The sequence below is a fragment of the Anser cygnoides genome, chromosome 2 (genome assembly GCF_040182565.1).
Source record: "Anser cygnoides isolate HZ-2024a breed goose chromosome 2, Taihu_goose_T2T_genome, whole genome shotgun sequence".
Lineage (NCBI taxonomy): Eukaryota > Metazoa > Chordata > Aves > Anseriformes > Anatidae > Anser > Anser cygnoides.
In genome coordinates this window covers 65703874-65720960 of record NC_089874.1, presented here as the reverse complement: position 1 = coordinate 65720960, position 17087 = coordinate 65703874, and the positions used below count along the sequence as shown (strand labels likewise).

At 40.8% G+C, this 17087-nt stretch overlaps 1 protein-coding gene across 6 annotated transcripts in view; it reads left to right on the top strand.

Moving 5' to 3' along the window:
- Positions 1-17087, top strand: part of TBX20 (T-box transcription factor 20) — a 111939-nt gene that overhangs the window by 50991 nt on the left and 43861 nt on the right. For 2 of the 6 annotated variants that reach the window (XM_066991185.1, XM_066991186.1), the window contains exons 8-11: positions 8669-8737; positions 13574-13598; positions 14899-14986; positions 15612-15749. In XM_066991185.1, the coding sequence (XP_066847286.1) occupies positions 8669-8737; positions 13574-13598; positions 14899-14986; positions 15612-15749 (320 nt within the window). Of the gene's footprint in view, positions 1-7644; positions 8113-8668; positions 8738-13573; positions 13599-14898; positions 14987-15611; positions 15750-17087 lie in introns of those variants that run through there. The other 4 variants (XM_048075499.2, XM_048075498.2, XM_048075501.2 and 1 more) reach the window with 4 other exon arrangements.

Here is a 17087-nt window from a genome sequence, read left to right as displayed (position 1 = left end):
TTACAGGATGGTCCGCAGTTTCTCTGCAGTAGAGCCTCAGCTCTTCTCAATACCAGTGAAATTATCTGGGACTTCCTGATATGGCAGTTGCATGAAGAAATGGCTAAATAAAGAAAGGTATGTCTGATACATTTGAAATATGCTTTACATGCCCAGCAGTGCTGTTTGATTTTTAGTATTTTATAGATAATTATCTTAGATACAAGCATGTGTGTGTACATATTTATATGTATTCATACATAGTCTTATATATTCAGATGTATTCATACATACTCATCTGTATGAATATGTGTACGCTTGAAAGTGGGTTGCTTAGTGAACTTCTCATTTTCCTGTCAAACTAACGTGAGAAAATGAGCACTGTACTGTATTCAGGCTTTAGTCCGTCATCAATACATACATCAACATATATCAGCGAGGTAATCCCTCGTTAAGGAAAAGCCTCTTGTGAGGCTTTTGTGTGACTTGTGAGAGATGGGGTGGGGGAGGCAGCGATGGTGCCAGCTCACTTGCAGGGTGGTGTGTGGTGCTCCAGGGGGCACGCACAGGGGATCAGAACTATCTGCAGTATCTCACATAGCTCATAGAGAGAGAGAGAAAAGGCAGACATGCAGAGGAGAGCAGTTTGTAAAGGGTGTCTCCATATGCAATAGGTGATTTCTATCTGCAGAGTCAGGATGATCACCAGGAGCAATACAAATTTGTGGCCGAGATATTTACAATTTGTACTTGCAACACAGGCCCGATTCTTCTTATTTTGCATTGGAACATTTCCTTATACAGAATTACTCAACACTCACAAGTCAGGTGTGACTCAAGCTCTGCACATAGCAACGGTCTGATTTAAATTAGCAGCGATTCTGACAAAGACTCTTTTTAGTGAGTATGTATAAACACTTGGCATACTGTATGTTTTATTTTTTTCTTCCCCCAAGATGATGCAGAAGTATAGATGATGTCTTTGACGGTAGAGGGCACTGTGACCTCAAAAATAAGCTGGAAAAGGGTTCTCTAATTGCCAGCACAGCTGATAGGACACGAAGAAAAGTATTATTCCAGCTAAAAGGGAGCACTACCTCTTTCATGGTAGTTCAAAAGAAGAGGGTGGTGATGTGGAAAGCAAGGAGGGACAGACTGATAGGGCATGTAATGTCCTGATGCCCAGGAATGAACTCAGTTTTCACGTGGAAAACTGAAAGGGATGGACAGGATCAAGCTGTTTGACGCTGCGGCACACCTTAATATTTTGGGTACACGGTCTTTAAAGCATGATTTGGGGGCTGTTATTGGAAAGGCCTCAGAATGTATAAAGAAAGCACACAACCAGTCAGGATCATGATGTAAGAAAGATTATCAAGGAATTTAAAAGGTGAGGAGGGAGATGAGGAAGACATAAGAAACCACGGCTGTCAGTCACCAACAAAGACTTCATATGGAATTTTCAAAATTTGTGTGTGTAAATTTTGTAATTATGTGTGCAGTTTAATGTAGGCGTAAGTTAAAGAGTTTGTAGCCTCAACATCTTTTTTTTTCTTTTTTTTTTTCTCCCCTATCTTAGTTAAGTCCTTGGCAAAAGGATCAGACTTACCAAGAAAGATGTCCATTGAAGTGACCAAATTAGTCATTTCAGCTTGTTACAGAGTTCTGCTTTGCTCAGCCATACACAGGAAGCAAGCAACATTCCCAAGTTGTGGCTTTGTTTATCGTTTAAGGGGTGTTTGATATGTAGGATCATCTTGCCTTTGGTCCAGTCTGCCTTTTTGCTTAACTTGCTAAAAGCACTATCACTGTGGGTAATTAATTTACATCTTCTCTGCCTTCGCTAATCAGGGCAGGTAAATGATATACTGAGATCCCCACGGATGTGAATATTGGCATAAGCAAGAGGTGAAACATAAAAAAAAAAACATTTTTGCATCTGAACAGGCAAAGTTGGGCCCTGCGAGTGTTCCTGGCAACAGCTCTCTGTACGCATTTCACAGCAGTCCACAAGCTTCTTCTGCCAAAGTAGATTTGCCACTAAATCTCCAGCAGTGTAGGCTTACTGACTTCGATATGGCAACATATTTCAAGAGCCCTACTGTTTCTCACATCTGGCTGCCCTGCCAGTTGTTAACTGGAAAGCTGTTCAATGAGCACTGCCACGCTGTTCTCACGTTACTCTTCTAAGTCCATTGCTGACTTCCCATATTTCCACCACAAGTGTGCCCATATTCTCAATTTTGCATAGAGGGTGTCTGCTGTGAAATATAGTAATAGCTCAAGCCATGTCCATACGATCCCATTCTGTTGTTGTCACTTAGCTCCTGTTTGTCACCACAGGCTGCTTCCTCTGTCTTCTCTGATGCATTTTTGGCAGCAGCTACTTCAAGACGTGTGAAATAAACACCGACTCCGCAAAAGGTGAAACAAAAGTGTGGTGGGTGGTATATCAGGTTAAAGTCGGCTGGATCCATCACTTGTGCTTTTAATAGTGAGTTCTGTGGTCCCCAGAGAACTTGCTCTATAATTTGCTTCTGCAAATATAAGCATAATCAGATGCAGTTGCTGGGGCTATGAATCATGACATCTATGCCAAATTAGCATGACTACTTGCTGTGGCCAAATGCCACGCAGTGAGAACTTGGAGCATACAGCAATGGTTCTTCATTTTGAAAGCTATAAGGAGATTAAATCATGCAGAGGAGTTAAAAGTCCTCAGAACAGTGAAGAATTACAGAAACATTCCAGGTCCCGGCTGGGAGGAGATGATCACACTGTGTGTCATAAGAAGGGGAACTGGCAAATCTCCCAAATCGTCTGCTCAGCAGGGCAAGTGGAAGGCTGTGCTGCTGCAATTGTTCTCTCTGCAGCAAGGAGGGAAGGGTAACTGGAGATATGTCAGACCTAGAAGGTTCCCAGTGTAGCTTGCATCCTTTTCCTGATATTCATAGTATTTCTTGTTCTTTTTTCTTTTTTTTTTTTCTTTAATTACCTGTGGTTATTTGTTTGTTTCAGAGCTACAGGGAAGCATTCAAGGGAGCATGAAAATGGTACTGGAAACTGAAAAGCAAGAAATCAGATGGTGGAGAATAATTGAGTGACTAATGTTCTTCAGTGCTATTTTGGCAGCAGGCAGTTTGAGGCTCGCAGTCATCCCTATAGAAATGAAGGAGGTAAATTTAGGGTCAAAGAAAGAAGGGTCTTCAGGACCTTTCATTCTACAAATGGGATTTCAGGCAAGCTGAGTAAATTGTTCTCGCTTGTTTCTAGTAGAAATGAGCTTTCGCGTGTATAAGAATTTTGCCATAAAGGCATAGATGCTCCAGTTATATAGTTAAAAATGCAACTGCGACTTTAAAGGTGAGAGAACAGAGACGAAGAGATGAGCAAGCAGAGATTAGACTGCTTTATTACTAACTCACCAGGAGACCATTTATCCCTCTTCAGGATACATACAGTGCATGTTTAAGGGAGTTAATTTAAGGGGGGATTTCTGTATCCTGCAGGAAGAGAATTGGCCCCACAGGGTCATTAAATAGACCAGGGTACAAGTTATGACTGGTCTGCTACTACATTCTTCTTTTATCTTCCCTGGCAGATTCTTTCATGTATAAACTCTGAGGGCAATCCTGCTCCTTAATTTCTGCCTTGAGAGACTCCTCAGGAGTCCACATTTCTACCTGGCCCAGTCTTCACCAGAAGCGGTCCCAACTACTTCCATTCCCATGATGTCCTTTCCTTAGGTAGGAATTTGCCTGCTCTTTGTCTGAAGCTCAAGCAGGATTAATAGTTGTCAGACATAGCCATATGGTATGGAGCTCAAAATGCTCTAACTGCCTGGGTATTTATTTACCTGGGGCTCTGAGCTCCGCATTGCTATAGCTATGTCACCTTCAGTTCTCAAAATAGCTAGTTTAATGCTAGGTCGAGTACATCTAACCAGGTAGTAGTCATACATTTGTTGGCTGAAGAGACATACTTTGCAGGTTATGCTGTCATTACGTGCTAACCTTGGATTAAATAAACCCAGTAAAGGGAGGCTAGAGTGCCCTAACTTGCTACATTGCAGTCCTTCTATTATTAAGCATGCTGCTAAATGTGTGAAAGTGTGGGGGCTTAACAAAAACTTGATAGAAGCAAAGCCCTGTGGTAGCTGGCAATGATAGATTAACCTTTCCCTTGCTGCAGAATTTGCACAACATACTCTCAGGCAGTGCCACTGGAACAAAGCAGAGCAGTACAAGAAATATTGTTATGGGTATAAAAAAGGATAGTCAACAAGCACTGTCATTCAAATCACCTTAGGAGAGAGAAGGGCTTAGCACCAACAAGAAACTGCAAAGTGAAGGTCTCACTTGAGGCAAGAGGAAGAGTGAGATAACTGGTGGCAAGAAACAGTACAGAAGATGAGAATGAGTGGAGGAAAAGAAGGTAAATTCTGGACTGTTTGACAACAAGGTGTGCACATCTAGTGTCCTGAGGAATGAATGCTGAGAGAGGATATGTAGGAACTGCCAAAGCAATGTGTTTTATTTGAGGACTGTGGGCTATCTCCATGGAGAATATGTCAGAAACACCATCCACGTCAGCATCTTGAAGTTGCTGAAATCTGGCAGGGCAATTTTGAAATATGAAGGGACAGTCCCGGTGATCGTTTATGGAAAATGCATGGTCAGGGAGATATGGACGACTTAGCAGAAACACAAATGTTGTGGTCCAGGATGTGCTTTGTTCTGGGACAGTAGAAACTGTGGAATACCATCTTACAGATTTTGCTGTTCCTGGGCAAAATAAGTTAGGATAAGCTTATTAAGATGACGTCACTCTGATGGCCTAGTATACCCTTCAGCACCACCAAGAGTTAAGAGAAATCAGATTTACTCCGAGTTATCACATTTCATTTTTTCCCCCTTTTTGTTCTATATACCAAGGTATGTGCTGGCTTACTGAGATCACTCCTTTGTGATCTGCAGGATTAGTGATGAGCTACCGTGTATGAAACACAGTGTTTGAAATAAACAGAGCTTCTGGAAAAATATACAATTCTTCTGGTGATATAACCCCAGGTTTGGTTTTGTATTACTTGTTTCTTCTACAGATTGAAGAAAGTTTCATTTTATTTTTAGGTGTACTACTCTACTGCAGTTCTTTTGAAGCAGTGTTGAAGGTTTTCTTTTGCAATTCATAGTTGCTGAAAATGGATTCCTCTACATTTAAGAAAGTAACACTCTGTCTTGCGTTCTCACAATAACTTTGTAAATTGTGTTGTTTAGTTTACTAGTAAGTGCCTTTGTAATCATGTTCTGTGGGTGGTATCTTTTGCTATAAATTGCCTGAAGAGTTTTAATAGAAGAAAAGAGCCTGAAGGTAATCGATTTGCCGCAGGCTGGAGCAGGCCCAGTTAATCTTAATAGTCTAGCCATCCCACAGCAATCATTTGAACCTTAATAATCTCAACCCTTCAAGTTACTAAGAGCTCCTTGACAGTATTGATTTTAGCAAAATGTAAAAATAGGTTTCTGGAGTTAAAAATCAGCAAAATATATCATAGCAGTCTTTTTCTATGCCAGTTAAATGCAGAACTCCTTAACTATCTGGATACTGTACATTTCAACCACTCAGCCAGCTCCTCTGGTTACTAAATTTATGGCAAGGCTGCATGACAAAAATCAGATATGAAGATGAGCAGATTGGGGAACTCTTTCTCTGTTAGTTACTTGGAAAGCAGCAGGGAAAAGAGTACATAGTCTTCAAATGTTCAGAGAGTGCTCTTTTTACACTTTTATTTCTGTTTAGTATATAATAAGCACAGATAAATGTTTCTTGTAGTATTAACCTGTTACAGATAATTCATGTTTGAAGAAGGCCCTGTGTGCCTGAGGGACTGGTTGTTTTATGTAACTGCATCAGCTGGCCGAACGAAAGATATTTCTTCCTGTGAGCCTTGCCTTGCTCATTTTTTTGAGATAAATGTAACACTTACTGTTTGAAATTACCTTCCAAAATACTTGTGGGTAAAACACGTGATTTTTCATCAACATGGCAAGAAATGTGGAGTTGAGTATTTGTGGACAGATGGGCCCTTTGTCAGTCCCACAGATTTTCACAACTTTTTTTTTGTATCTTTACGCCATTATTGTGGTAACAACATTCCTACTATCACAAAGACAGCAAAGGTAATCCTTTTCTCATGTATCTTCTACCTTGATAGGTGAATCTGGACCAAAATTACCTTCCCGTGCTAACAATCTGACTATATAGTGATCAAACATAGTTTGAAATATGTTTCAAACACGTCCAAAACTCATGAGTAGAAGACCTGTGAATACAGGGTGATAAAGAGGGAGCAGGGACAAAAATAAAAAAAAAAAAAAAAAAGAAGTGTAAAGACAGAAATAAAGTTCACCAGGGAAGCAAGAAATATGTACGGTTGAGAAAGGTGTTGCATGGGAAAAAATAAAAGGGGGGCAGAGAGAAAAGTGTCAGACGGATCAGTCTGCTCTATTTAATCAACTTTGTCAAAGAGCAGTAATTAAATTCGTTTATTGCTGTTGGATGAGTCACTGACCACTGTTGTGTGCAACGCAGAAAAGCACAGGTAGGAAGAGGAAAGGCAGTTTTGCTGTAGCTGGGTGCCATCTGACAGTCGTGCTGAGTGTTCATCACCCTTTAACAGAACGGTAATTCTGGGTGTTAAGTGTGGGAGTTGTAATTGCTGCCCTGATTTACTGGCAAAAACCACTTCAGAAAGTTGTGAAAAAGTCTCCCCTCGGGGAAGAGGAGGGCCTGGGTTGGTACACGAGCCAGCCAGGCACCCCAGCACCCTGGCTGTAAGCATGACAGTGAAACCTTGACATCCGTCAGTGAGATCTGCCCGAGGGAAACACTAACCTCTTGCTATAAACGTAAGGAGACTACAGTCTTTGGGCCAACCTCAGCTAATGTTGTAGGCTGCTGTATGCCAGCAATGGAATTATTGTTTCTGAATAAACACGTGACTGCCTGCCTTGAATGATATCCCAAGTGCAGATCGGTGCTTCATTCTCTAAATATTACGTGAGAGTGGTGACTCTCGATGGTTTTTAACCTCCAAACCCAGAGATGTGTTCTGCCTGGAGCTAGAGGCTGCCTGTGGCCTTGCTTTGCCAGTGGCTGGAGGGAGCCCTGTGGGGCTGCCCTGGCTGTGGCGCAGGTCAAGTCCACAGTTAAGTGTGTTATTGGCACATCTCCTGCGTGCGGCAATGCAAACCCACGCTTAAAATCCTTAAGGAAGCGGGAAAGGGAGGAAGAGAAGCAGAAAGAGGTGCTGGTGTTGTTTTATATGCCTGGGATACCCCCGAGCCACCACAGCCAAGCCACCTTCTGGCTGTTACCACGATGGGAATTAGGCGAGGGGGGACCCCCCCAGACACATCTCCCCTCTTAATGAGGGCACACTAATTAACGGAAGCGATCCTTGAGAAACTAAAGCAGTCCAGAGGCGAGCGAGGATAAAAAACAAGCGTGGGGACGGCCGAAAGGCGGGACTAGGGGGTGAAACAACCGCGGCAGCCCCTGCGGGAGGCGATAGGAGCCGCAGGCGACCCCTGCGGGCCGGGTCAGAGGTGCGCCCGGCCGTTGTGCGGCGGGGCGGTGCCTGCCTGAGCGGCGGGCCGAGGGGGGAGGGCGGCCGTTACCGGTACAGCGCCGCCCTCGCCTCTACGTGTCCGCGGCCGGGCGGAGCCGAGCCGAGCCGTGCCCCATTCCCCTCGCCGCTCCGCCCCGAGGCCCTGCCCGGGGGTGGGGGAAGCGGCTCGGGGAGGAGCGCCCCGTTCCCGGCGCGGCCCGTCGGGGACTATGCGGAGATGGCAGTCCCGAGCCGAGGCGGGAACAAAGAGTCGCCGCCGCTCAAGCCCGCGCAGCGCTCGCCGGGCGGCAGCCCTCGGAGCGGCCGCGGGCGGCCGGCTCGCTCCCCCGGCAGGCAGGTCCCTGGCGGGGCCCGCGGCGTGCGGAAGGGAGGCGGCGGGCGGCGGGGAGGCAGGAGCGAGCCCTCGAGAGGCTGCAGAGAGGCGGCGGCGGCCGGCCGGCTGCGGGACGCGCTGGGCCGCGGCCCCCTGGGGCTCCTGCGCGTCTGCGGAGAGCGGCTGCGAGGTGGGTGCGGGGAGCGGGCCGCCTTCCTCGGGGGAGGAAGGGGTGATCCCGCGGGGTGCTGGGGCGCCGGGAGCCGGCACTCTCCTGTGGCCCCCTCAGCCCCCCAGGGAAGGGGCTTCTGGCTGTTCTAGTAGCCTTGGGGGACTCTGCAAAGAGTCCTGCTAAAAGCGTTGGGCAGCTCTGCCACCAGCGTTGGCAGTGCCTCCTGGTTCGCTTTGCTGGCAGAATGGAGGCTTGCTGATTCTTAAAAAGTCTGACTTTTTCCTTCAGCAGATTTATCTATAGCGCGTATATGCGCTGCTCGTCTACTCACAAGTTACTTTGCAAAAGTTATTTCAGGAATTAAAACCCTGAAGATTTGTACATTCACCTTCACAGCCTGTCTGTGATGTTTAAAGCTTGCTGTATGTGTAGTTACCAGCTTGCTGTATGAAATTCTTTCAGCAGTCTGGAAGTCTGGTCGAGATATTTGCAACACAGTAATGCTGCTAAGTTTGAATGGTTTTACAGAGGCTAATCATAACTGATGCTCAGAATATTCGATTTCTTTTGACAGTGTTTGTTGATGACAGAAGGGCCTTCATTGTAAAAGCTGATAGCAAGATATGGCTCACTTTCATTCTGGGTAAGTAGAAAGAATGAGTTGGGGAGAAATCTGTCCTTTTTGCCTTTCTGTCTCTGCAATTAAGCCATACCAAAATATATTTGGAAACATAACTTGGGAAAAAAAAAGCCTGATTTATATTGAAGAGGTGTCAGGAAGTAGCTTCCTACCTATGGTGTGATATGACATTTGTTGAAAAATAATTGTTCATGAGAGATTTACAGATCTCCCCTATGCAGTCATTAATTTCTGGAAAAAAAATAGCAACTGTTAAGTAAAACTACTGTTATGGTCAAAACAGCTCCTTTTATAAGGATTATGGGTGGAAGAACATGTAACCGTAGGGGGGTGTAAATTTAAATGTTATCTCTGGGTATATTTGGGAGTTAATGATAAAATGACTAGTGGCCAGAGTGTTGGAAAAAGCATCTAAAGTACCTGCAAAAATAAATTTAAAAAATGCATTTGTAAAGTCAACAAAAGTTAAATAATAGCATATTTAGCAAATGCACAGTTTGATATTCTCTTGAAGGCATTATATTAAAAGACTGTCAAGGTATTCCAAAGATGCTGGTAGTACTGATGACACCACCAGTGGTCCTTGTTGCCAGAGGGAGTTTTTTCAGTCTGATGAATTATATTGCAATGTAGCAGCAGAGGAACAACGCTTAGCTTACAAGCTAATTGATGAATAAACTGTTCTGGAATTGCTTTGTTTACCTCTATTTATTCAGCATTTCCTAGACTAGCAGTGACTTGTGATGCAGAAACATTAAACAGATGGTCAAAAATTAAAGAATGTTTTCCTTTGATTGAAATTTGAGAGCAGATTAGGTAGAGAGCCTTATCATTTCTGGAGTTTTAATTTGGCTGTGAAACTCAGGTAGCCAACTGAATACTTAGGCTGTTAATAGTAAACCTATTGCAAATAGTAAAGTATGTAATAGCATATGATATTTGCAGTAGCAAAATAAATGTGCTAAATATGAAATAGTATTTTTTGGTAAAGTTTTAGTGGTGTTTGAATATTTGTTTTGTTTGACCTTTAAGGTCCAGATATTATAAACAGAGGCTGCTGCTGTTGGAGCTAGGGTTTTGTTATGGGGTGTTATTTTTTTCTTTTAAGACCAAACGCCAATTTAGGTGCTACAATAAAGTTGTCAGGTTTTCAAGAACATTCTTCTACAACACTTGTGCACTAATTTTTTAATGACCATTGAATTGAGGCCTAATTCTGATTGCACAGAGTCTGACAATGGAACATCTTGAGTAAACTGCAGGAGCAGTCCATGCTCACATGCTCCTCATTGTTACCTGTTGTACTGTATTTCTACCTAGTCACTTTGGTAATTTGCAAAGTATTAGTCAGTTTCTCGTATGTTCTATACCCTGGTGTATTACAGTGTCTCAGCATTTGTTGTTCACTTGGTAAATGGGTTCTGTATATTACGGCTTTTAACAGTGGCCTGTTTCTTCAGTATGTAATTTCCCAATGCTTCTCATAAGCCATTTACATTGCCTTTTTTGAACATGGAGAATATGAAGTATAAACAGATAGCCTTAGTCTGCAAAAATCTGATCATATGCATTGCTTTTAATGATTGTTACACTGGGCAAGAAAATGGCATCTGCAACTTCAAGTACGTGGCAGTTGTATAAGTCTTTGTAGCATTAGGGCTCTAGTATCCCTACACTTCCTTTGCTCCCCAATAAGGACATTAGTGGGATCAAGGGTGGCAATTTAAGAGAGCTGATCTGCATATTTTCCATCAGAACCTAGCTTAATGTACATCTGGATGCAGTCAGTCAAAAACTGTAGATTTGAATTCATAATGCAAGTCTATGCATTATGCGTATTGTCTCTTCATGTGAGTAAGTACATGAATTGCTGAGCGATTATAAAAGGTTTTGCTTCTATACTTATAATAGAGTAATATTATGAAGTTTCACGAAAGTGTATATGAGATTCTTAGAAAATAACCGTGACTGAATGTATTTACAGTTAATGGATTGGTTTATAAATAAAACATTTACAGAAGGGAAGAATCAGCTTTAAATATATTATTTTCTCTATGAAATAAGAGGATGTTTGCATCTGAAATATAACTTCTATATTAATAGATAATTTATTTGCAACTTGAAATGCTGTATATTTGGCTTATTTGGAGCCACATGAATTTGGAGGTCGTGCATAGTACTCGTAGCTAATATACATTTTTTGCCCTTATTGTATTTACTTACTTAATATGTAATCCATCTTAAAAATAGATTTGTTTTATTGTTGGAGTGTATGAGAGTATATATGTAAGTGTATTTCAGCATATAATTTTATTGGGAGTCTTTAAAATGTTACTGAGAAATGAAATAATGCCTTGTGTTTCTGTCTGCAAATGTGAGATTCAATAAGTAATAAGAAAGAGAGGTATGGACTGTTCTGTTTCCTTCTGCCTAATTGTTGCAAAACATGATTGTTTATTGAATATGGTTTGCTGTGTTGCTGATGTAGCTAATGTGCTTACCTGGAATTCCCTATGTCATCTGCTTTTCTGAACAAAGAATGTAAAGCTTCTCCATTAGAACTAATGTCCTTAGTATAAAAAATCTGCAGCGCTGAAACTTTTCTAAGATACTGAATTCCACTTAATGACAACTATACTGAGAAACTCTTCAGTGAATTTTTTTTTTCCTTGAGAGTATATGTAAAAATGTAAAGTTCTAAATGAAAGCTTATGAAAATGTATTAATTTTTTTTAACTGAAATCCAGGCCTCTATTTGAGAAAACCACTTCAGTGATTAAAGTTGAGCTGGAAGATCCTTTAAGGGAGTTTTAGAGTGGTATTGTATAACCTCAACTAGTATGTAGAATATGTGACTTGAGGTAAATGTTTTCCTTTATAATTGCACAGACAGGTAATTTAAAATCATTTTCCCCCTTAGTTCTTTCTTTAATCTTACATTTTTTTCTGTCTTACCCATATCCATTTCATTTATCTTTGTGTACAAAACTTCAATATTAAATTTGAATTTCATGACTGTAGCTTATTGCATTGTCAAATGTGGTGACAGTGATAATAACTGCCACTGGTGGCAGCAACAACACTTCCAGGCTCTGTGCTAGAGGAACATGTGGTTTGGAAATATATATGGGACATGAAACATACGTTCAGTCTGCTCCTCTTTCCATATCAGTTTGGTATTTGCAAAGGATTTTTTCTTTCTGTTGTTCCCGCTTCTTGACAGAAACTGATCGTCATACACGTGTAACATGAAGTCTGAAGACACGTTCCTTCAGTATCTCTTCAACTATATTCTGTGTGAGTGTGCAGGTGTTTGGTGTAAGGTGCAAGCACCAGGAGCTGAGCTGCGCCATGCTGCGCCCTCCTGCCTCCTGCTGCTGGAGATGTGTGGAGATCAGCACCCTGGAGAGGGGTGCGGTGCTCAGCACCTTTCTGTCTCTGGCCAGATACAGGCAGGAGGGCAGTTGTCCTCTTACCTCTCTCTCGACTCCAGATAGCCTAGGTGAATAGAAGGACCCTTCACTAACCAGAAGGATTTCTTGTATTGAAGGCCACTAGTCTACCTGACCAAGTCCCTCTGTCTTAATTCCTACCGTTTATCCCTCACTTGCACTGGATTTGCTTCCATAGTGAGCTCTGGATTCACTGTGAGTGCTACCCATGCAAGATGGAGTGGCTGCTTCTCTTTTTGCACAAGAATTAAGAGACCTGTTGTGGTGGTTTTACCTTGCTGGACAGCTGAACTCCACAACTGCTTTCTCACTTCCCCTCCTCAGAAAAAGAGGGGCAGAAGAAAGTATCCTGGGAAGAAAAAAAAAAGTTCACGGGTTGAGGTAAGAATAACTTAATTAAAGGGAAAAGGAAGGGGGGGCTGGGGAATAGCAAAAGCTGAGTGCAACCACACAGTTAGAAAACAACATTCTCTATTTCCTATCAACGAGTGATGTTCAGCCTTGTCCTGCAAAGCAGGGCCTCAATACACATATCAGTTGTTTGGGAGGACAGATGTCTTCATAACAAGAGCCCCCCTCTCCTTCCCCTTTCCCACCTCTTATTGCTGAGTGTGGCAGCACGAGGTATGGAATATCCCTTTGGTCGGTTTAGGTCAGCTGCCCTGGTGATATCCCCTCACCACCTCTCATCTACTGCCAGCGTGCTGGCTCTTGGGGTGGTTTGGAGGAATGTGTGCCAGCCCTGCTCAGCAACAGACACAACACTGGTGTGATACCAACGCTGTTCTAGTTGCAAGTGAAGAGCACAGCACTGTATGGGCCGCTGCAGGGAAAGTTAACTCCATCCCAGCCAGACCCAGTGCACCTATACTGTTTACTTACCACTTTATCATCATTCGTCATTTCTGTTGTTCCTTCAAATTCTTCCCTAGTTCTGTACCTAAGTGACAGCAGTGGAGCTATTTGTCCATTTTGAGACTATTACAAGGCAGAGTCTACTATTTTCAGCAATTACTGTCTCCATTAGGTTTGTGTTGACATCTTAAAAATGTTTCGAATTTGCTATATATAATGTACAAGTGCTTATAATTCAGTTGTGTGTCTTGATAGCTGAAATGGGAGTGCATTAGATTCTGGTAAATCATCTTGAGTGATGCAAGGTACAGGTGGGAACATCATCTATTGCTGAATGCCACCAGCGTCATTTCAGAGTTTCAAAGAGCTGCCCGTAAAAGTTAATTCAGATACTCCTATTCTGGTGCTGCTCTGGAGGCTGAGTACCTTCTGTGCATCTCTGAAGTAGTACTATAATTACTTAAAAGAACACGATTTAGTGTTCTGTGATTTAAATATTTGAGTAACTTGACACCTTTTGTTTCCTTTACAGCTGCTTTTGCAGGAGTCCTACACTGGTAAGATTATATTTATTGCTTTAGAGTAATATGATACTTGAAAATGTCGTTTTGACTTATATTTAGAAAAGCTATTGGGATAATTTATATTTAGATCTTGCCCTTCAAAACCAAATTGTCATCTCTAAGATGAATAATTCTGTTCTTGTGAAGCTGACTTGAAAGGTTTCTTAAGTGTGTTCAGCCAAGAGTGAAGCCTGTTTTCCAGCTGCAAAACTATTGGAATCATAGAATATCCTGAGTTGGAGGGGATCCACAGGGATCATAGGTTAGCTTTGCAAATTCAGCTGCATTTCCTCTAGCAGTCCTTTTTTCCCTGAGTGGGTTTTGAAGGCCCAGGTAAATCCTTTCAACTTCTTCCTTTGTTCTGCTTATTTACATAGTGCTTTAATTTCTTAGTTTTGCATCATATTCTGTTTGACCTCTTCAGAGAAGTCTGGCCAATGTTTTCTTTGTGTACAGAATGGCCTTTCAACTACTTCTTGTCAACGTAATCCCCACATTTCAGGGTCCATCCTAATCCTCACCTTTCCTTTTTTTGTAGGAATCTGAAACAGAATGGTTTCTACAGTGATTTTCACCCAGCTGCCTTTGCTGAGATAACAAGTTTCTTCCACTGTGTTTTTGTTTCCTAGCTCAAAAAGAACTATTGATTTTAGTAGTCTGCTTCTTGCAAATTCGTGTTCAAAAGCAGGGCCACGTACACTGCTCCGTTTCTTTTTCCGTCCTCTCTGGAGAGGAAGTTCCACTTGGACTTTATAAGTTTTGCCTCCAAAATTGTTTGCATTTTTCCTGTCTTTTTTTCATAGTTGCACATTTATTTAAATAATGTTAATGGTGCTCATTTCTATGTATAATCACAGATGTCTGCATTAAAATACAACTCAGGGAAGTTTTTAGCAGAGAAAATCTATGCTATTTACATGTACACCATAATATTTCCACCAGTTTTTAATCTGTGCTTCTTTTCATTTGTAGGATATTTGAAATTTATTTCCAAATATTTGCTAATTTTAATAGCATTACAGTTTTGTTTCTAAAAAGCATTAGAGTATTTTGAAGTGTAGACATTTAAACTTATTCCATAATAGCATTTAATAAATAGCCTATGGATCATATTTTTCCATTTAAAGTTGTCTGAACAGAGGAGAATGTTGATACGATGTCCGAGTAAAATAGCAGTTTGTAAGTAGACTTTGGGTCTGCAGTGAATGTTTTGCCAGCTGTTCCTTGGTGTGTAGGACTTAATAAAGGTTCTAAAACTCCTTACTCAGAATTAATTATTATTATTCTTTAACAGGTGTCACATTACAACTCTTTTTGAAAATGACCGTCACTTTTCTCATCTGTCAACGCTAGAAAGAGAAATGGCCTTTCGCACGGAAATGGTTAGATTATCTTTTAATAACAATTCAGTGATTGCAAAACTTCTCTTTGTAATATTGTGACTGTGGGCTTTCCAAAATTTAATACTGTCTGGATAAGTAAAATATTTTGATATCTTGCAACTAACATGCATTATGGTTTTACGTATAGAGCATTTGTGTGTCTTGAAGCTGATAACATCTCTTCACAGTTTGCTTCAAATATGATTTAAAAATGTGATTCTAGAGGACCTAAAATACAGAACTGCAAATGTCTGATAGCAAACTTCTGATTATAGTCCTGTTATGCAGCGTTTTTAAAGTCATTTTTAATTAATGTTTGCATATGCGTACACCTTTTGGCAGCTTTTATTAGTTTAAGAATTATGGAATATTATGCTAATGCATAGTTAGTTAACCAAATGAGAGATTCCAGACATTTTGTTATGACTCAAACAGTAAGGAAGCCCACACTGGTAGTTTCAGTGGCAGTAATAGGAAGAGATTTGAAAACAGGGAAGTCGTCTTGAATAATTTTGTCCTATTTGTTATAATACAAAATTAATTTTAAAAATGAAGCTTGTATGTGGTGGTTCATGAAGCAGAAGTGATCTCTTTAATGATAAGTAATAATTCTGCTTTTCTGTAGGGTCTTTATTATTCCTACTTCAAGATAATTATTGAGGCACCATCGTTTTGGAATGGGCTGTGGGCAATTATGAATGACAGACTAACTGAATATCCTTTAGTGATTAACACCTTACAAAGGTTCAATCTTTACCCAGAGGTGAGTTATGTTTTGAAAATAAGATTCTTAAATATATGAGAAATCTTTGGTTTCTTTAGGCTTGATTATAAATTGTCAGAAATGTTACTCTGGAAAGTGTAGCTGTAAAGATACAGTGATTAATGAAGTGTTGCTCAAATACTGTATTTTAGTTCCAGATTTAAAATGTGAAAGTTACTTCATACACTGTGATCAATTGCCATTGTTATTAACTGTTCTTGGACTTCAAGTATGTTCAACCAAATGTGCATACTCTCTGCATCGTGGTATTTCATACCCTACAGTTTCAATCCAGTTCTATACTTCCTGTTTATTTTTGTTCTTTTTTCTGGAAGTAAGTAGCCAACATGGTGCACTTAAGGAAATATGATATACAAAGTATAAGTGATATGTGACTATGTCTGCAGTGATGAAGATGCTGAAAGGTTATTTTGGCTTGCATTTTGTGTAGGACGATAAACTAATGAATCATCACAGTTTACTGTGGCCTTAAAATCCATGAATGGTAATAGTTTATTTTGCTTGTTGCAGAAGAAATTCCTGTTTAGAAAACTGCCTGCTGTTGTTTTGTATGTGCTTGTTACCTGATTAGATTAAGTTCTTTCTCTACTTTTTTTTTGTCACTAAAGAGAAGATGTCATTAAGTATAGAAATGTTTGTTTTTCTCTCTTGCAGCGTTGCCTGCGTCTCTTAAATATTTTGCAGAAGGGAAATTCTTTTGGTTAATGTGCATTTATGTAACTCTATGTGTCAGGAACAACTTGTTTCTTGGAGAACCAGGGACTCATAATGGCTGTAATTGCTGGTTACTAGCATTTGTACTCGTTCTCCTGCTCTGTCAGAGCAGAGCTGCTTCCAGGAACTGTATGTGTAAGAGTTCCCAGTATGCATGTGTTTTTACAACTGGCATGTTGTGATTTCATTTGCTTTTTAATTTCTTGCTCTGGAAGTACTAAATGCTATAGGCTGTTGCTTTTCGTTATCCTCTTGTTGTTGTGTGTGGTGATTGGTTGGTTTTCTTGTTTGTACTCCAAAGTGATTGCAATTCAGTTCTAGAAATGCAACATCAGGAATGTGTGCTGTATTTGAGTAATATAGTTACTTTCTTTAGCTGAGAAAGATTTTCTGACTTCAGCTAGTGTCTGACTTGGAAAAAAAAAAAAAGGTAACTTCTCGAGTGAACTTGCTCTTAGAGAATCATCAGTATCACCATGAAAGATGACTAAGTAAATTGCTCTTGTTTTGATTTCAACACCCAATAAAATACAGTAGCTTGACTTCCTGTAAAAACATTGAGTAGATTACTGTGCAAAAAATGTAGGCTTGTCTGTTCATTCT